We start from the raw sequence: 20,314 nt of genomic DNA on the forward strand, positions 1-20,314 counted from the left end.
GGTCAAGAGTCCAACTAAAACAAACACTTATCTCCATCATGGTGAAACAGAAATAAAGTCAATTTGATTAGTAATGCATGAAGCTGGTAATGCTGTTTGTGGAGTGGTTTAATCCTCCTCTGCTGAGATCTTCAGAGATTTAATGTCTTATTTTATCTTCAGTTGATTTATTTAGTTATTTCAAAATGAAAACCTTAAACAAAATAAATTGTTTAAATAAAGTCAACAGTCTCGTAAAATAATTTTGAGTGTAAACACAGCCTAAACTTACATTTTGTTTTACTGGCTAACTGTTATACATCCAATTTATTAGGGATTAATAATGTATTAGCTGTTTGAGACCAAAATGTGAAGTTACAAGGCCTATACTCACCAGCAAACGTAGATAAAAATGCTCGCAGCTGCATCCATGCTTGACTTCAGTTCAAAGAGCCAATCAGCATTACATTTACATGTACATTTATGCATTTAGCAGACGCTTTTATACAAAGGGACTTACAACTTGGGCATCTTCCTTGTATTGCATTGCATTGACAACCGACTAAAATAGGCTCTGTTAAGTACATTTAATTTAAACAATTAAATAGAATGAAAAAAATCATGCAAATCGTACAACAAACGAAAAACATGGAGTAATTGAACAAATCTGTTGGAGTTTATGTTTATTGTACCTAAATAATTTTAATTAAAACAATTTCAGGGATTACAGTGTACAAGCTTGGCACAGCTATTCTTGGGCAGTTTCTCCCATTGGTCTTTGCAGGATCTCTCAAGCTCCATCAGGTTGGATGGGGAGCGTCGGTGCACAGCCATTTTCAGATCTCCAGAGATTTTCAATCGGGTTCAAGTCTGGGCTCTGGCTGGGCCACTCAAGGACATTCACAGAGTCGTCCCGAAGCCACTCCTTAGAGATCTTGGCTGTGCTTAGGGTCGTTTCCTGATGGAAAATGAACCTTCGGTCCAGAGCGCTCTTATGACCAAAGAAAAGACGTTGTTTGGGGCATTTTTTTTTACCAAAATATGTTTGAAAACTTATTTACTGACAGTGTACTCTTCCATTTACTCTTTAAAACGTCTTGACTTGGTCTTAAAAGTGTCTTTATAAAGGCTTATGAAATATATCTTCATGAAACCTGCAGAAACCCTGTCATATTTCATCATCTGGGGACTGAGGGGAGGACCTCTGGTCACAAAGCAGCCAATCACAGCTGTGGTGATCTGTGTAGCCGTGACACCAGAGACCGGTTCTGACTCAGATCAGGCAAACAGTGCAGAACATCAGTTACTGTGAAGATGAGAGGTTTACTGTTCCTGCTCAGCGCTCTGTTCCTGCTGGAGTCAACAGACGGACACACTGAATATGAGCATCTAAGCCAACATGACCAAAGGATTATTGACAAGGCAATAACACAAGCCAATGAGGAACATGGAAGAGACAAGCACCTTGATTTTGCCTCCATTTTACATGTCGTAAGTTAAACCTTTATCATTTTAATTGATGAAAAAGTTTGTTTTCTGTGCTTATGCATCTGCCTTAACGTGCTGGTAAAAATATTTAAACATCTCCTACATGTATGGTTGTCATCTTTATGCTTTACCTGTATCTCTATATGACAGAATCCTGAGAAGCGCATGCTTAATGTGATATTAAAACCAACCTCATGTGACAACACGACACCAAGTGTCCATCAGAAAGACTGTAAAATCCAAGATCAGGCTAGAGTAAGTAACTACTCGCTCTCACTGAAGGATCTCGACTGTATGGAGTCATTGTAGAAGAAAAGCTTACAGTTTCTCACAGCTCTGTTGTATTTTTCTCAGCCTCAAGTTTCTTGTGTTGAATGTCGTGGATCCATGTCCTGTTTTCTTCGCAAAGACTCACCAAAGGTACATCACATATTAGTCACATATTGAGGACAAAGACCTCCTTAATTTACCCTCATGATCCAACCTTTATGTTGTCAAGATCAAGATATTCCTGCACTAAAAGGTTTGAACTGTTCTCATTGCAGATTAAACAAAAGGAAGGCGAATGTTTGAATCCCTCACGACCAGGGAGAATTTATCTTGTTGGAGGAGGAACTCTGATGTCAGAAAGCGAGGGGTCTGGGATGCATGAGAGAAACAAAAACGATCAAGGATATGAATTAAACATTTTATTTTAAAAACCCTACTAATGAAATGTACCCTATAAAACTGATCTATCAGGCTAAGCTTCTTCATCTGGAATTTAATTATGAAGATTAATGTGTATTTTTGCTCAACTTGCAGTTTTCTCAATATGTTTCACTGTAATGATGTAATTTTCCATACTATAATATGTAAAATACAGTAGTCTTTATATTAGTACGCCCTGTGTTGAATAACATACGAGTAAAATGTATAATTGTTTAAAAAGTTAACAAAAAACTGTCTAAATATTCCTTATAGAAAACATATTTTAAAATTGTCCCCAAAGTTTCCATGAATAAAATGTTCCAAATCTTGAACTTTAGACAATTAATTGGCACTGAATTTGAGGTGAAAGATGAGGAAAGATCTGTGAACAGATGTCCCGCAGTGTGACGCTGTTATTCTGGTGTTTCGCTTGTTTTCATTGGTGTTTTAAATTGATGTAGGACTTGAAGGTCAAATACTAACTGTTGGCTTTGTTAATTATTTTTTTTAATTTAAATTAATCATAACTAACATTTATTTTTCTTTCAGGATTAACATCTTTTGAAAGCGAAATGTCCCCAACACTTGAGTGTATCTCAATAAAACAAAAGGGGAAACAAAACTAGATCTGTCTAAATATAACCTCATGCCTTGAGTAACTGAAGTACTCAAGAAATCCAGATTTGCTTTTACCAGTAACAGAAAGGTTTGCTGAATTATAAAGAACTAATCATGTTGTAATGAATCACCTTTTTCCTGCTCCTGTTCTATAAAAGCGGTTGTGCTCTTTTTGTTGGAGGGATTCTCTGAGACGGACACGAGGTCCTCCGGCGTGAATAAAGCATATTCAAAGGCATTGTCTGGAGTCTGTCTGATTACTGCTGCACAACAGCTGAACACTAGAGATCTTAGGCCTACTTCTGTTCTCAAGTGAAAGTGCTGAAGGGAACACTAGAGCCCTTATTCAGAGACAGTGTGTTCATAAGGGATGAGACGTCGTCCCACTCAAACAGGTCGAAGTGGAGACGCCTAGAGTTACTGTACATGTGTAGTGTCTGGGAAACCTGCTTTAACTTACTCAGGTGGTAGAGGAATTTCTACCACAACTTTAAAGCTTTAAAATGGCATGTCAATGTCACGTTCTGAATGACAATGTCTGATACTGTGTACAATATCATATGAAACTCCATTTAAAGTAAGGAATTAAAACAATCATAAAATAACAACAAATGCAGAGAACGAATGAATATTACAGTTTTTCTCAGTCACTTTGGTACATTTCTCAGATCAGAATTGAAATTCTCAAAGCTACCTGTTCAATCTTCACATCATTGTGTCACTTGTGCACATTACAGCAGTTTCTCATTTCTTTGAACAAGTTGCAAATGCTTGTGTACATCCATGCAAATGATTATGTACAATTATCTGCTGTTTTCTACATTATCAGTTGCTTATGTCATGTTGATCAAAATGTGTTATAATGGGTCTCTGTTGAATAGTCTCACCCCACACAACATTTAGGCATTAGTTCATAGCATAAGTCTTTACATGTAAAATGGTTGAACAAGTTGTCATAATATGTCAAGCATATTTCTATACATTTCCATTAGACGTTCACACTTCTAATTTTTTTTTGTTTTGTTTTTTTTTGTGCTATGTTGTGCTGTATTTCCTTTCTGGATCCCAATGACATGGTCTGTCAACAAACTACAGTACAAACAGTAAAAGTGTAAATGTGAATCTTGTCCAGTCTCTTGCAATCAAACTCATACATACACTAAGCCTAAGGTGTAACCAATAATTTACAATAATTGTCATTAAAACTTTAGCCACATTACATCAGAACATCCCTCCAGTGGACAATGTTATATTGACTACATGACTAAGCAATTTGACTGTCTTGTCCGTACACAAATATTTACTTTTGAGAGATGAACTAAGGATTTTGAGCAAGAGACTTTTGCAGGTAATGATGTTCCCTTTCAAAAGCTACACTCAATGCTGCATAAGCTTATGCAAATGGGAAATGTCTTTGACATAACCAGCTGTGAAAATAGTGTGAAAACACGTCAATGAAATTGACCCGGAGGTATTTATAGCCTCGGCCGGTGACGTCATAGGCGCACCTGCTGCACGAGGCTATAAATAGATGAGCTTCAGCTGGAGCAAACCAGGTCTTTTTGTTTTCAGACCAACTCTGTGTTATGGTGTGTTACAAAGTCTCTGAAAAAATAAATAAATAAATAAATAAATCTCTCTCTCTCTTTCAAGACTCAACTTGAGATCTTTGTTAGGAGTTAGTTTTCAACATGGCAGTGTGCAGATTTTTCTCTCTCTTTCTCATCTCTGTTACAAAGAAACATCTAGAAAAAGACCTTAACTAGAACTTAACCTTAACTTAACTAGAAAAAGAGTTCTAGTTAAATCTAATCAGTTGGAAACGAGTCAGCAGAGTAAAACGCTGTATATCCATGTTCTCTTTCAAATAGAACTGGATGTGCACGTTTATTGCTGTGTGTATTTGGGGAAGAGCATTCGGTCGCTGCATTGAGTCAGACGAGTGCGAGCATTGCAAGCCTTTACAGTTAGAATGCTTTATGCTCGTCTGGGCTACTTTCAGTCCGCACCGAATGCACTAAACGTTTTGTTTACTTCTAAGTTCAAGCGGTTGCAATGTTGTGTTCAATAGTATGCAGACTAGACTTGCCGACCGCTACCGTCTTTCACTGGGAAATTTAATTTTAAATTTAAATTTAAATTTTAATTTAATTTAAATTTAAATTTTAATTTAATCCCACTCTGATCGAGTGCCGCGGGAATGCGGACCAGTCAAATCCTGTAGTCACCAGTGTGCTATGAATTCTGGGATAGGGTAGGCTGCGAAGTTGTGGTAAGGTTCCATCTGCTGTACCCTTCCTTTGCCTGAGAAACGGAGGGCGCATTTTGAAGTCGCTTAGACTTGCGGCAGCCTTCGTCGCGCCGCTGTGACGCAATCGCACTTCAAATGTGGCCTTCGGAAGTGCAGCTTTCACATTGGGACACCCTTCGTAGTGCCGCTGTGACGCAATCACACTTCAAATGTGGCCTTCAGAGGGTGCAGCCTTCACATTGGGACACCCTTCGTAGTGCTGCAATGACGCAATCGCACTTCAAATGTGGTCTTCGAAGTGCGTGCCCTTCACTTTGGGACACAGCTCTAGTCCAACCTAATTACTGCTGATGCACGGCAGGTGTGAGAGAGAGAGGAGCGGTGTTTGCACAGGCTTTCCGCTTCACAAGAGGAGGATAAAAGAGCCATTCAGAAGAGAAGAAGGAAGTCAGGGTTGAGGTCGAGCTGGTAAAAGTCAATCGGTGTTCAGTTAATCAGCTGTTTGGCTGGGTCTCTGTCGTTGTGTCTTGGGGTAGAAGATCTCCTGGTTGAGCGCTTACATTGGACGCTGTAATCCTGGAAATTCGTGTAAGTGATTAACTGCCATTGGAGTCTGTCGTTTAGAGCTGCTTGTGGAATATAACTGGATTGAACTGCTGCTTGGATCTGTGCCGGAAGAAGAAGAGAGAAAGATAAGTGAATTAATTACATCGTTGAATCAAATGTAAAGCTGGAAGAAAAGACTGTGAATGTGAAATTTACTATTGAGGAGGACATCTGTTTCAGATACGCTGGAGAGGAATTGAGAGTTGAATATTCCCATTCAAATGCATGGATGAAGCGAGGCTTCTGATCAGCCCTACTGTGTGAGTGATTTGCAGTTGTTTGCCTTACCTGATGCACGCTGAATTAATGCTGTGGATTTGTAGTGAACACGAGTGCTGTGTGCTATGCTGAGAAGAGTCTCCCAACGCCTGCTTCCATTCTTGTGAAATTATCTACTTGTCCCCCTCCAAATTCCAGAACGATACAACTGAACTGGTGAAGTAATGCTTTGTACTATTCTCTCTTCCACTGAGTACTGTCGTGAAGTAATCCCTCATTGAAGGCTCCTGTTAACCCTCTCTCTCTCTGAAATTACAAGTCTCGTGAAGAACCGTATGGCTGTGGAAAAGTCTGAATTGTTATACGTATTGATGGAGCTCTGAAGATGTACAACATCGCTGGTAAAGCTGCCTATTGAGTCTCTCGCTAATGTCTGATGAAAGTGTCTGATGTTGAGGGAAGAGTCCTGCAGATGTGCAGCAACGCTGTGAAGTGAGTTTTAAAGTCAAAATTTCCCTCTCACGTCCTGATAAGAGAATCTGCTGTTGAGAAAGTGAACATTACCTGCTACTTACCATTTGAGTCCTGCAGATGTGCAGCAACGCCGTGGAGTAAGCCTTCCTAGCCACCATCGCTCCATTGTCCCCCGAAGACAGTGGAAAATCGTTCCAGCGGCTACTCTGGTCCAATAGCCTGAGATGACAGGAGTTGCTCATTATTTCCTCAAGTTGATTATTATTCAATAAAGACTATTATTTTTGAACTCAATTACTTGCCTCCTCCTTTGTCCGTTTGTTGCGTGCCTGTGGTGTCGGCTCCTCACGGTGGTGTCTGGAGTCAGGGGCGGCTGGTCATCCGAGTCCGCCCAGGCCTGCACCGGTGACATTATCCGTACACAAATATTTACTTTTGAGAGATGAACTAAGGATTTTGAGCAAGAGACTGGCTTTTGCAGGTCATCCATGGTGTTTTGCTATTTGTACGAATTGTTTTGAGAAAATGCACTTGCTGTTTTGCAAATGTCGAGGATGATTTGATAAATGTACCAGAGCGACTGAGAGAAACTGTAAGAGAAAACAAAAATAATGCCAGTGTATAATGTCATATCTGACAAAAACTTCATAGATAGATATATTTCCCCTTTTGTTATATTCATACACACTAACTTTGGCCCAAGTGCAAGTTTTGAAAAGCATATAAATGCTAATCATGCGAGAAAATGCTAGGAATGCTAGTCATGATTAATTGAAAAATAATGAATAATCGAAAGAACGACCAAAAAAAAAACTTATCAAGACTTTAATTGTGTGATAAACTAAATTATAATATCAGAAAAAAACTAATATTATGGAAAAGAGGGGTAAAAAAACTAGGAGTGGAGATGCCTAGAGTTACTGTACATGTGTAGTGTCTGGGAAACCTGCTTTAACTTACTCAGGTGGTAGAGGAATTTCTACCACAACTTTAAAGCTTTAAAATGGCATGTCAATGTCAAGTTCTGAATGACAATGTCTGATACTGTGTACAATATCATATGAAACTTCATTTAAAGTTAATTTTCAAGCAATTTAAAGTAATTCCATTTAAAGCAACATTTTTAGAACTGTGTTATTCTGCATACATTCTTTTCATAATATAATATTAACTGAGAAGTTACAGGGAAAATAAGCCCCTTTTCAAAAAAAAATTTTTCTCACACTGCAGGACCACTGAAGTGAAATCAAGAAAGTTATTAAAAGTAAAAAAAACAAAAACAACGGAATTGATTATAGCATACCTTTGTACCTTTCGTACCTAACCATAGGCAACTACAGTGTTTAATTCTAGTATTTCTTGTTTATTTAGTTTTTAGTTGCTGTGTTTGACCTTCGGTCCAGAGCACTCTTTTGACCAAAGAACAGAGTTATTTGGGGCAGGTTTTTTATTTTTTATTTTTTACCAAAATATGTTTGAAAACATTTTTACTGACAGTGTATTCTTCCATTTACTTTTTATCTTGACTTGGTCTTAAAAGTGTCTTTATAAAGGCTTATTAAACATATCTTCATAAAACCTGCAGAAACCCTGACATATTTCATCATCTGGGGACTGAGGGGAGGACCTCTGGTCACAAAGCAGCCAATCACAGCTGTGGTGATCTGTGTAGCCGTGACACCAGAGACCGGTTCTGACTCAGATCAGGCAAATCAGTGCAGAACATCAGTTCCCTTACGAGAGTACTCTCGTATTGCGTTTTGCTAAAACGCTATGGGGGAATTCCTTTCCTCGAGATATTGAAGCAAATATTTATCCAAAAATACCTTTTACACGCAGTGCAGCTGCACAGCTCTCAGCAGGAAGCAGCTGCGTGCTGATTGGCTGTGCCGCTGCAACTGCAGCAACCTATAGCGAGACCGTGGGGCGGGACGGACCAATCAGGTCCTTCTAAATTCCCGCCACAAGGGGCAACAGAATTTGCATAGCCAAGGGTATATAAGATCCCCTCTCACAAGGTTAGTCAGATTAATTCTTCTTCAGCGACTTGCTCTCGCTGAGCTCCGGATCGAAGCCTGCCGTCGACACGCACCCAGCGGAACACTGCAGCCTGAGGACGTCGGATTCTCCGCCTTCAGCCTGCCTTCCAGCTGCGCCATCCGGCACATATCCTTTTCAATACCTTCTGTGTTTTACACATCCAAAAAGAGCCGAGACGTTGTTTCAAATGTCTCGTTTCTGCACCTCGTGCAGAGGTTTTATCGCGGACGAGGATCGGCACATCATCTGCGTGTCATGTCTCGGACGAGACCACACGCAGACTGCACTCAACCAGGGCGGCTGCCCGGAGTGCGATGAGCTGGCGCTGCAGACCCTTCGGGCTCGGCTCGCCAGCTTCGACTCGAATCCCGTCCCTTGCTCTCAGCCTCTCGAGCCACGGAAGAAAAAACGTCGCGACAAGAGGCCACCGGAGCGCTCTGACGAGCACACGCCGGGCATGTCCCCGCGTGCCTCGCCATCGCCCGTAATGTTTGTCGAGGAACAGCACAGCTCCCCTCGCATGGCGGCTGCTGCTGTTTCCTTCGGCGGACCGGAGGAGGAAGAGGATGACAGCCTTTCCCTTGCTGCATCCGGAAGCGGGTGGTTGGATACCGCCTCGGAGCACGCCATTTCGACGCGGACGGCTAGCGGCGTCATAACCTCAGTCGACGCTGAGCTTATGCGTCTGCTCACCAAGGCCATGGACGACCTCGGCATTGACTGGTCTCAACCTGAGGAGCCCACGAGAAGCCGACTGGATGAGTGGTTTTTCGAGAACCGCCGTCAACCGACCGCTCAAAGACCCGCTCCCTTCTTCCCAGAAGTCCACGAGGAGCTAACAAAGTCGTGGAAGGCGCCATTTTCTTCTCGCGCCAAATCCTCTTTTTCTCCAGTGCTCTCGGTGGTCGATGACGCTCGTCGCTGCACACCTTTGCCCGCCCTCCGCCAGAGGATGGCAGTCAAAGGCTGTGCACCCTTCCAAGGCCTGCCGCACTACTTCCAGCCTCGCCGGTCGAGCATTCGCCTCCGCCGGCCAGGCGGCGTCAGCGCTACACTCGATGGCGGTGCTTCCAGGCCAAACTCCTCCGTTCCCTGGATGAGTCTGTTCCTGACAACGAGGCTCGGAAGGATCTGCGCGGCGCCACTGACTTGGCCCTGCGCGCCACCAAGGCCAACGCTCAGGCGATCGGCAGATGTATGGCCAGCCTGACGGTGTTGGAGCGCCATTTGTGGCTCAACCTGACTGAAATGAAGGACGCGGACAAGACCGCTTTCCTGGACGCGCCCATGTCGCCTTCAGGATTATTTGGTCTCACCGTGGTTGTGTTCACGGAGCGCTTCACTGAAGCACAGAAGGCTTCGCAAGCAATGCGACATTTCCTGCCTAAGCGTTCCAGCTCCTCTGCTAGCCGTCACGCTAAAGCTGGACCAGCCCAGCCCACCAAGGCACCGCCTTCAGCTCACCAGCCTCGCGCGACTTCTAAGCCCGGACAGCGTTCCCGCTCTACGAGCCGCAGCAGACCGCCGGAGCGTCGAGGTCCCCGACCCAGCAATGTGTTGAAACCTGAGCCTCCGAAGCCGTCCTAGCCAGAGGTATAAAGAGAAGGTGGATAGTGCCCGCTTCGGCCGGTGTACCACCTCGCTCTCTTCTAAAACGTTCCCCAGCTCCCTTCGGGATGGCTGGGAACGCCACATTCACAGCCAACGAGCCCGCAAGCAAGCGCGCTCGCCTGTACACAAACGCCGTTTTCACGGCGACCCATATGAGTCACAAAAAGAGCTTTTTCTCTGTAGGCAGTGTGCCAGCATTAAAGCATGTACCCCTACACTCAAGCACTCCCCCATGTTCCCCAGCCCCCTGCATTCAGGCGGCTGGAAACACTATTCTCACAGTCACAGTACAAAAGCACCAATATTCTATGTCCTCCGGCCCCCTGCACTCAGGCTGCGGGAAACATTTCCCTCATAAGCGCCAACTTAGCACAAAATTATCGGGCCACCGAGTCCCTGTTACTCTGCGACTCGCCCCACAGATTAATTCAGCCCCTGGCTTCGAAGGCCGAGGCCTGGCAGGCCATTCCCGGCATTTCGAGATGGGTGTTGAACATAATAGAACAAGGTTACTCGCTACAGTTTGCTCGCAGACCACCGCGCTTTCGCGCTGTGGAAGAGACAACGGTGAGAAGCGACAAAAGTCACGTGCTTCGAACCGAGATATCAAAACTGTTAATAAAGAGAGCGGTGGAAGCCGTACACCCCTCACAGAGCGAGTCGGGCTTTTACAGTCGTTACTTCCTTGTACCAAAAAAGGACGGTGGTCTCAGACCCATCCTAGATCTCAGACACCTGAACAAAGCCCTTATGAAGCGCCCGTTCAGAATGTTGAGAATGAAACAAATCCTTGCGCACATTCGTCCGGGAGATTGGTTTTTCACTGTGGATCTAGAGGATGCCTATTTCCACATACAAATAGCCCCTCATCACAGGCCATTCTTGAGATTCGCCTTTGAGGGGAAAGTATACCAATACAAGGTGCTACCTTTTGGTCTATCTCTGGCTCCCCGCACGTTTACAAAGTGCATGGAAGCGGCGCTAACCCCGCTGAGGCTTCGGTGAATGAGAATTCTCAACTATCTCGACGACTGGCTCATAATAGCTCAGTCAGAGATACAGTTATTAAACCACAGATCTTGGCTTCTCAACCATTTACAATGCTTGGGACTCAGAATCAACGTGGCAAAGAGTTTATTGTCTCCCACACAGAAAGTTTTGTTTCTGGGAACAGTATTGGACTCACTGCAGATGAGCGGCTGAAGTCACAGCACGCGCTCTCTGTTCAGAACCGAGCAGTTTCCCTCAGGTCCGGTGCACGCATTCCTCTCAAACACTTTCAGAGGATGTTGGGTCTCATGGCCTCGGCGGCGCCAGTTCTCAGACTAGGTCTGTTGCACATGCGCCCCCTACAGCACTGGCTGAATCGCCGCGTTCCAGCTCACGCATGGCTTTCGGGCCGATTGCAAATCAAGGCAGACCACAGCTGTGTGTTGGCTCTGGCTCCTTGGAAAAATCCTGTCTGGTACAAGACGGGCGTGAGTTTGGGCACTGTTACGAAGTGGAAAGTTATCTCGACAGATGCATCCAACCTAGGTTGGGGAGCCCTTCACGAGGGCAGGCCAATCTCCGGTCTCTGGTCAGACTCGGAGAAGAGCCTTCACATAAACTGTCTAGAGATGAAAGCGGTCACGCTATTGCTAAGAGCTTTCCTTCCATACATAAAACACCACCATGTCCTGGTCCGAACGGACAGCAGGTCGGTGGTAGCCTATATAAATCGCCAAGGCGGTCTGAAATCTATCAATCTGCACTCAATGGCGGAAGTCCTAATATGGGGAGAGCACAATCGGAGCTCGCTGAGAGCGACTCATGTGCCAGGCATTCTGAATTTGGGTCCGGACATGCTGTTTAGGGGCAAAGTGTCCCCTGCAGAGTGGTCTCTTCACCCACATACAATTCAGACAATTTGGGGCAGGTTTGGAGAGGCAAAAGTGGATCTTTTCGCCTCACAAGACAATGCTCAATGCCGAATATATTTCTCCAAGCACAAGGATGCGTTGGCCCACGAATGGCCCAACCTTCCTCTCTATGCTTTTCCCCCAATCTCAATGTTACCTCAGGTCATAGAGAGGATCAGGGAGAGCAAATGCGCTGTGCTTTTAATAGCCCCGCTTTGGAGAAATCAACCTTGGTTCTCACTGCTGAGTCAGATGTCAGATACAGCTCCGTGGCTGATCCCGCTGAGGAGAAACCTCCTCATGCAGGCGGAACGGCAGATCTGGCATCCCCGTCCCGATCTATGGGCGCTTCATGTCTGGCCCACCAACGGGTACATGAGAACCTCTCTGAAAATGTATTGAATACTATTACTGAAGCTAGAGCCCCCGCGACTAGGCGGCTCTATTCAGGCAAATGGTCAGTCTTTTTGGACTGGTGTAAAGCACGAAGCCTGACCCCACATAATTGTGCAGTGTCAGAGGTGCTTACATTTTTACAAGAGCTTCTGGACGCGGGTCGTTCCCCCTCCACGCTCAAAGTTTATGTGGCTGCTATAGCAGCGTATCACATTCAAGTGAACGGACTGTCACTAGAGAAGAACGATCTCATTGTTCGCTTCCTTAAGGGGGCTAGAAGGCTTCACCCACCTCGCCCCCCCCTTCAGTCCCTATATGGGACCTGTCCACGGTCCTGGATGCCATGAAGAGCTCTGCATTTGAGCCTCTGCATTCGGTGAGCTTAAAGCTCCTGTCACTAAAGACCGCTTTTCTGCTAGCGATCACATCAGTTAAGTGAGTGGGTGATCTGCATGCGCTCTCAGTGAGCGCCTCGTGTCTGGAATTTGGGCCAAAAAAACTCCAAAGTCGTCCTCAAACCAAGACATGGATATGTACCTGAAGTGCTTTCAACTCCGTTCAGAGCACAGGTCATTTCACTTTCGGCACTTTCATCACCGTTAGATGAAGAAGATGCTAATTTGCTCTGTCCTGTCAGAGCGCTGAGAATATACATAGAGCGTTCCGCTGCTTTCAGGCAAACTGAACAGCTCTTTGTGTGCTTTGGCGGCCGTACCCGAGGGTGCGCGGTTACAAAGCAGACCTTGTCACGGTGGATAGTGGATGCTATCTCACTGGCCTATGAGTCTAAAGATCTCAGCTGCCCCTTAGGCATTAGAGCCCATTCTACTAGAGGCATGGCCTCTTCGTGGGCTTGGTCTACTGGCATTTCTCTGGATGATATCTGTGCGGCGGCAGGCTGGGCCTCCCCGTCCACTTTTATCAGATTCTATAATTTAGATGTTCCGGCTTTACAAGCTGGGCTTCTTGCTGTGTAAACAGATTTAACCCCTTAAGGCTCGAAAAGTCCGGCCTGGGTTAAATATTGTATAAGTCATAAGCACATTCCTTATACGGCTCGAATTATCTGGACACTCATTGTTCCTGGCCCGACTATGTCTGGTCTATACTTTATTTTATTGCACGTATATCGTGTTCATTCTCATTAGGGCCCGACTCAGGTCTGGCTCATTTTGGATTAATGATATCATATTACAGGCCCACCTAGGTTGACCTGGGTTTGGTGTCGTCGGCTTTAGAGCCGTTAAGCAAGCACAGCGTTTTGCATTGGTCCCCCATAGTGTTTTAGCAAAACGCAATACGAGAGTACTCGCGTAAGGGAACGTTTCGGTTACTAACGTAACCTCGGTTCCCTAAGATGAGGGAACGAGTATTGCGTTTTGCTTGCCGTGCTTGCTTACTTGCTCAGGAGTCGCTTCAGTCGATTAACCTGACTAACCTTGCGAGAGGGGGTCTTATATACCCTTGGCTATGCAAATTCTGTTGCCCCTTGTGGTGGGAATTTAGAAGGACCTGATTGGTCCGTCCCGCCCCACGGTCTTGCTATAGGTTGCTGCAGTTGCAGCGGCACAGCCAATCAGCACGCAGCTGCTTCCTGCTGAGAGTTGTGCAGCTGCACTGCGTGTAAAAGGTATTTTTGGATAAATATTTGCTTCAATATCTCGAGGAAAGGAATTCCCCCATAGCGTTTTAGCAAAACGCAATACTCGTTCCCTCATCTTAGGGAACCGAGGTTACGTTAGTAACCGAAACGTTACTGTGCAAGATGAGAGGTTTACTGTTCCTGCTCAGCGCTCTGTTCCTGCTGGAGTCAACAGACGGACACACTGAATATGAGCAACTAAGCCAACATGACCAAAAGATTATTGACAAGACAATAACACAAGCCAATGAGCAACATGGACTAACCAAACACCTTGATTTTGCCAACATTTTAAAAGCTGTAAGTTAAACCTTTATAATTTTACTGTAATTGTGTTTTGATTGTTTTCTGTGCTTATGCATCTGCCTTAACGTGCTGGTAAAAATATTTAAACATCTCCTACATGTATGGTTGTCATCTTTATGCTTTACCTGTATCTCTATATGACAGAATCGTGGGAAGCGCATGCTTAATGTGATATTAAAACTCACCTCATGTGACAACACGACACCAAGAGTCCATCAGAAAGACTGTAAAATCCAAGATCAGGCTAGAGTAAGTAACTACTCGCTCTCACTGAAGGATCTCGACTGTATGCTAGTCATTGTAGAAGAAAAGCTTACAGTTTCTCACAGCTCTGTTGTATTTTTCTCAGTGTCAAGTTTCTTGTGTTGAATGTAGTGGATCCATGAGGACAAAGATCTCCTTAATTTACCCTCATGATCCAACCTTTATGTTGTCAAGATCAAGATATTCCTGCACTAAAAGGTTTGAACTGTTCTCATTGCAGATTAAACAAATCATGTCAGAATGTTTGAAGTCCTCACCACCACCAGTGAAAACTCATCTTGCTGGAGATGTAACTCTGTTGTCAGAAAATCAGCAACAAACTGGATGTCTGGGATGCATCTGAGAAATAAAAACGATCAAGGATCTTTGCAACTGACCATATGAATAAAAATAAATAAAAAATACTAATGAAATGTACCCTATAAAACTGATCTATCAGGCCAAGCTTCTTCATCTGGAATTGAATTATGAAGATTAATGTATATTGTTGCTCAACTAGCAGTTTTATCAATATGTTTCACTGTAATTATGTAATTTTCCATACTATAATATGTAAAAAAGAGAAATGTTTATTAGTATGACCTGAATAACACAAATGTCAAATTAATAATTGTTTAAAAAGTTAAAAAATGTCTAAATATTCTTCATAGAAAACAAATTGTCCCCAAAGTTTCCATGAATAAAATGTGACAGATCTATAGATAATGTATTGGCACTGAATTTGAGGTAAAAGATGAGGAAAGATCTGTGAACAGATGTCCCGCAGTGTGATGCTGTTATTCTGGTGTTTCGCTTGTTTTCATTGGTGTTTTAAATTGATGTAGGACTTGAAGGTCAAATACTAACTGTTGGCTTTGTTAATTATTTAAAAAAAAAATTATCATAACTAACATTTCTTTTTCTTTCAGGATTAACATCTTTTGAAAGCGAAATGTCCCCAACACTTGAGCGTGTCCCAATAAAACAAAAGGGGAAACAAAACTAGAAGTCTGTCTAAATATAACCTCATGTCTTGAGTAACGTCTCGGTTACGTATGTAACCCTCGTTCCCTGAAGGAGGGAACGGAGACGCCACGTCGGAGTACCGACGAATAGGAATCTCGCTCGCGAGAGCCAATCTACTTCGAGTGTAACTAAATGAGCCAATGCACATTGGCATGCAATGATTGCACCAGGTGCTCATGCCACGCCGTGCGGGTATAAATGAGACACAGGTGATTGCATCAAATCAGCCTTTTGCTGAGGAGCCGGGTAGGTAGACAGGCACCCCAGCAGGTTACAGAGGACATGGCGACGGGACGTGGCGTCTCCGTTCCCTCCTTCAGGGAACGAGGGTTACATACGTAACCGAGACGTTCCCATTCAGTCGGTCACTCTCGACGCCACGTCGGAGTACCGACGAATAGGAATCCCTACCAAAGCGCCATGGCTTCTGCCCCCATCCAGTTCCCTGTGTGAGCCGCCTGAGCTCTCTTACCTGATGAGACGGGGCTCACACCGGGAAGTCCATCACTGCTGTTCCGCATGACCCGCTCAGTGGTTATTGGATAACACTGGGAAAGCGTGCCCTAGAGAAGGGAATGCTGCGGAGCCCACATCGTACCCCGAAGGAGTTATGTGGAGTACAATGCTGAGCCGTAGCCCGCAAGGAGAAGGGGGCTCAGTCCCACTGCAGGGAAGGCTCTCCCAAGGGAAAGACACCGGCTTCCCGTAGGAGCGACCGTGGAAGAAAATATGGGATCCCCGCAGGGTCACTCATATGGCCCAAGCCCAATACCGGTTCTCAAGGATTCAGCGGCAAGGGGCCTGATGCCAGACGTTCCGCCACGTCCGGCACCGAGGGCGGTGGAGGACTCACAGAGTTTGCTTCTGGAGAATATAAGCGCCGTAGCGCAGCAAGCCGACAAGAGCCGGGGCCTCTCAGTGCTTCTACCCGTTTGAGGTGAGAACACAGGAGGAGACCGGCTCTACACGTAGGCTATAGAATCTAGCGAACGTGTTGGGTGTCGCCCAGCCCGCAGCTCCACAGATGTCTGACAGTGAGGCGCCACGTGCCAGCGCCCAGGAGGATGCAACACCTCCAGGAGGGTGCTTGGTAAGCCAAGGTGATGGCATCTACTATCCAGTGGGCCATCCTCTGCTTGGAGACAGCCTTTCCCTTCTGCTGGCCTCCGTGAGAGACAAAGAGCTGATCTGAGGTTCTGAAGCTTTCAGGTTCTATCCACGTAAACCCGCAGAGCGCGGACGGGACAGAGCAAAGCTAGGGCTGGGTCTGCCTCCTCCGGGGGCAGCGCTTGCAGGTTCACCACCTGGTCCCTGAAGGGAGTGGTAGGAACCTTGGGCACATAGCCAGGCCGGGGTCTCAACACCACGTGGGTATCACCCGGCCCGAACTCTAGGCACGATTCGTCGACCGAAAATGCATAAACATGCTTATAACATACAGTAAAATGACTGACAATGAAAAATGACAGAATAGTGATCAACACGTTTAATACAAATAAATAAAGGTTCGTTTTGATCAAGTGTCTCACACTTCAGCATCGCGATCATTAGTTTAGACCATGACTGACACCCTGTGGAGAAATAATGGCATACGTTTACCAGCCGCTGCTTTCTCAGATCGGCTTGGGTGGATTAAAACTTCATGTTCAGTTGAGTTTGGAAAACTATGTACATAGTAATCATCAGAATATCTCTTCTCCAGTCTCTGTCCGAATCCATTACCTGGCGGGCAGACCCCCAAAATGGCGGAAGGGGGGCGGGGCGCTGTGTCGTGACGACATCTCCTCATTCTCAATTCGTCGGTACTCCGACGTGGCGTCGAGAGTGACCGACTGAATGGGAACTGAAGTACTCAAGAAATCCAGATTTGCTTTTACCAGTAACAGAAAGGTTTGCTGAATTATAAAGAACTAATCATGTTGTAATGAATCACCTTTTTCCTGCTCCTGTTCTATAAAAGCGGTTGTGCTCTTTTTGTTGGAGGGATTCTCTGAGACGGACACGAGGTCCTCCGGCGTGAATAAAGCATATTCAAAGGCATTGTCTGGAGTCTGTCTGATTACTGCTGCACAACAGCTGAACACTAGAGATCTTAGGCCTACTTCTGTTCTCAAGTGATAGTGCTGAAGGGAACACTAGAGCCCTTATTCAGAGACAGTGTGTTCATAAGGGATGAGACGTCGTCCCACTCAAACAGGTCGAAGTGGAGATGCCTAGAGTTACTGTACATGTGTAGTGTCTGGGAAACCTGCTTTAACTTACTCAGGTGGTAGGGGAATTTCTACCACAACTTTAAAGCTTTAAAATGGCATATCAATGTCACGTTCTGAATGACAATGTCTGATACTGTGTACAATATCATATGAAACTCCATTTAAAGTTAACTTTCAAGCAATTTAAAGTAATTCCATTTAAAGAAACATTTTTTGAACTGTGTTATTCTGCATACATTCTTTTCATAATATAATATTAACTGAGAAGTTACAGGGAATATAAGCCCCTTTTCAAGAAATTTATTTCTCACACTGCAGGACCATTGACGTGAAATCAAGAAAGTTATTAAAAGTAAAAAAACAAAAACAACGGAATTGATTATAGCATACCTTTGTACCTTTCGTACCTAACCATAGGCAACTACAGTGTTTAATTCTAGTATTTCTTGTTTATTTAGTTTTTAGTTGCTGTGTTTGACCTTCGGTCCAGAGCACTCTTTTGACCAAAGAACAGAGTTGTTTGGGGCGGGTTTTTTATTTTTTACCAAAATATGTTTGAAAACTTTTTTACTGACAGTGTATTCTTCCATTTACTCTTTATCTTGACTTGGTCTTAAAAGTGTCTTTATAAAGGCTTATTAAACATATCTTCATAAAAACCTGCAGAAACCCTGACATATTTCATCATCCTGGGGACTGAGGGGAGGACCTCTGGTCACAAAGCAGCCAATCACAGCTGTGGTGATCTGTGTAGCCGTGACACCAGAGACCGGTTCTGACTCAGATCAGGCAAACAGTGCAGAACATCAGTTACTGTGAAGATGAGAGGTTTACTGTTCCTGCTCAGCGCTCTGTTCCTGCTGGAGTCAACAGACGGACACACTGAATATGAGCAACTAAGCCAACATAACACAGAGATTATTGACAGGGCAATAACACAAGCCAATGAGGAACATGGACTAACCCAACACCTTGATTATGATTCCATTTTACATGTCGTAAGTTAAACCTTTATCATTTTACTGTAATTGTGTTTTGATTGTTTTCTGTGCTTATGCATCTGCCTTAACGTGCTGGTAAAAATATTTAAACATCTCCTACATGTATGGTTGTCATCTTTATGCTTTACCTGTATCTCTATATGACAGAATCGTGAGAAGCGCATGCTTATTGTGTTATTAAAACCCACCTCATGTGACAACACGACACCAAGAGTCCATCAGAAAGACTGTAAAATCCAAGATCAGGCTAGAGTAAGTAACTACTCGCTCTCACTGAAGGATCTCGACTGTATGGAGTCATTGTAGAAGAAAAGCTTACAGTTTCTCACAGCTCTGTTGTATTTTTCTCAGCCTCAAGTTTCTTGTGTTGAATGTCGTGGATCCATGTCCTGTTTTCTTCGTCCCAGAGACTCAACAAAGGTAAATCACATATTAGTCACATATTGAGGACAAAGACCTCCTTAATTTACCCTCATGATCCAACCTTTATGTTGTCAAGATCAAGATATTCCTGCACTAAAAGGTTTGAACTGTTCTCATTGCAGATTAAACAAACCATGTCAGAATGTTTGAAGTCCTCAGGAAATCGTCATCCTGGAAGTGGATCTCTGTTGTCATGGGCCATGTAGCCATGGGGTCGGAGATATATGAGAGAAACAAAAACGATCAAGGATATGAATTAAACATTTTATTTTAAAAGCCCTACTAATGAAATGTACCCTATAAAACTGATCTATCAGGCCAAGTTTCTTCATCTGGAATTTAATTATGAAAATTAATGTGTATTTTTGCTCAACTTGCAGTTCTCTCAATATGTTTCACTGTAATGATGTAATTTTCCATACTATAATATGTAAAATACAGTAGTCTTTATATTAGTACGCCCTGTGTTGAATAACATACGAGTAAAATGTATTATTGTTTAAAAAGTTAACAAAAAAATGTCTAAATATTCCTTATAGAAAACATATTTTAAAATTGTCCCCAAAGTTTCCATGAATAAAATGTTACAAATCTTGAACTTTAGGCCATTTATCGGCACTGAATTTGAGGTGAAAGATGAGGAAAGATCTGTGAACAGATGTCCCGCAGTGTGACGCTGGGGAAACAAAACTAGATCTGTCTAAATATAACCTCATGCCTTGAGTAACTGAAGTACTCAAGAAATCCAGATTTGCTTTTACCAGTAACAGAAGGGTTTGCTGAATTATAAAGAACTAATCATGTTGTAATGAATCACCTTTTTCCTGCTCCTGTTCTATAAAAGCGGTTGTGCTCTTTTTGTTGGAGGGATTCTCTGAGACGGACACGAGGTCCTCCGGCGTGAATAAAGCATATTCAAAGGCATTGTCTGGAGTCTGTCTGATTACTGCTGCACAACAGCTGAACACTAGAGATCTTAGGCCTACTTCTGTTCTCAAGTGATAGTGCTGAAGGGAACACTAGAGCCCTTATTCAGAGACAGTGTGTTCATAAGGGATGAGACGTCGTCCCACTCAAACAGGTCGAAGTGGAGACGCCTAGAGTTACTGTACATGTGTAGTGTCTGGGAAACCTGCTTTAACTTACTCAGGTGGTAGAGGAATTTCTACCACAACTTTAAAGCTATA

The 20,314-nt window shown here is 43.9% G+C and overlaps 2 protein-coding genes across 3 annotated transcripts; both read left to right on the top strand.

The window, feature by feature from the left end:
* The first annotated feature begins 1,233 nt into the window (after nt 1-1,233).
* Nucleotides 1,234-15,182, top strand: LOC307128490 (cystatin-like protein). Of its 2 annotated transcripts, none has more exons than XM_079820397.1 (4): nt 1,234-1,470; nt 1,618-1,722; nt 1,822-1,887; nt 14,706-15,182. In XM_079820397.1, exons 1-4 carry the CDS (start codon nt 1,294-1,296, stop codon nt 14,826-14,828), a joined length of 471 nt encoding a protein of 156 aa, XP_079676523.1. In that variant the 5' UTR covers nt 1,234-1,293; the 3' UTR covers nt 14,829-15,182. The 2 variants fall into 2 exon arrangements, with proteins under 2 accessions (XP_079676523.1, XP_079676522.1); XM_079820396.1 differs by lacking the exon at nt 14,706-15,182 and adding an exon at nt 2,013-3,012.
* A 2,969-nt stretch (nt 15,183-18,151) lies between these two features.
* On the top strand, nt 18,152-20,050 carry LOC307128495 (cystatin-like protein). Its single transcript, XM_079820403.1, has 4 exons — nt 18,152-18,701; nt 18,852-18,956; nt 19,056-19,124; nt 19,250-20,050. The coding sequence occupies exons 1-4, from the start codon at nt 18,525-18,527 to the stop codon at nt 19,331-19,333; spliced, it is 435 nt and encodes a 144-aa protein (XP_079676529.1). The 5' UTR covers nt 18,152-18,524; the 3' UTR covers nt 19,334-20,050.
* The last annotated feature ends 264 nt before the right edge of the window (nt 20,051-20,314 follow it).

The sequence above is a fragment of the Gobio gobio genome (assembly GCF_949357685.1).
Source record: "Gobio gobio genome assembly, chromosome: 6".
Taxonomy (NCBI): Eukaryota; Metazoa; Chordata; class Actinopteri; order Cypriniformes; family Gobionidae; genus Gobio; species Gobio gobio.

Excerpts from the sequence above, each read along its gene's own strand:
- LOC307128490 (XM_079820396.1), top strand. The coding sequence starts at position 1,294 with ATGAGAGGTTTACTGTTCCTGCTCAGCGCTCTGTTCCTGCTGGAGTCA. Across the intron at positions 1,723-1,821 it reads AAATCCAAGATCAGGCTAGA|CCTCAAGTTTCTTGTGTTGA; the intron begins GTAAGTAACTAC and ends TATTTTTCTCAG. Across the intron at positions 1,888-2,012 it reads TTCGCAAAGACTCACCAAAG|ATTAAACAAAAGGAAGGCGA; the intron begins GTACATCACATA and ends TTCTCATTGCAG.
- LOC307128495 (XM_079820403.1), top strand. The coding sequence starts at position 18,525 with ATGAGAGGTTTACTGTTCCTGCTCAGCGCTCTGTTCCTGCTGGAGTCA. Across the intron at positions 18,702-18,851 it reads ATGATTCCATTTTACATGTC|AATCGTGAGAAGCGCATGCT; the intron begins GTAAGTTAAACC and ends TCTATATGACAG. Across the intron at positions 19,125-19,249 it reads GTCCCAGAGACTCAACAAAG|ATTAAACAAACCATGTCAGA; the intron begins GTAAATCACATA and ends TTCTCATTGCAG.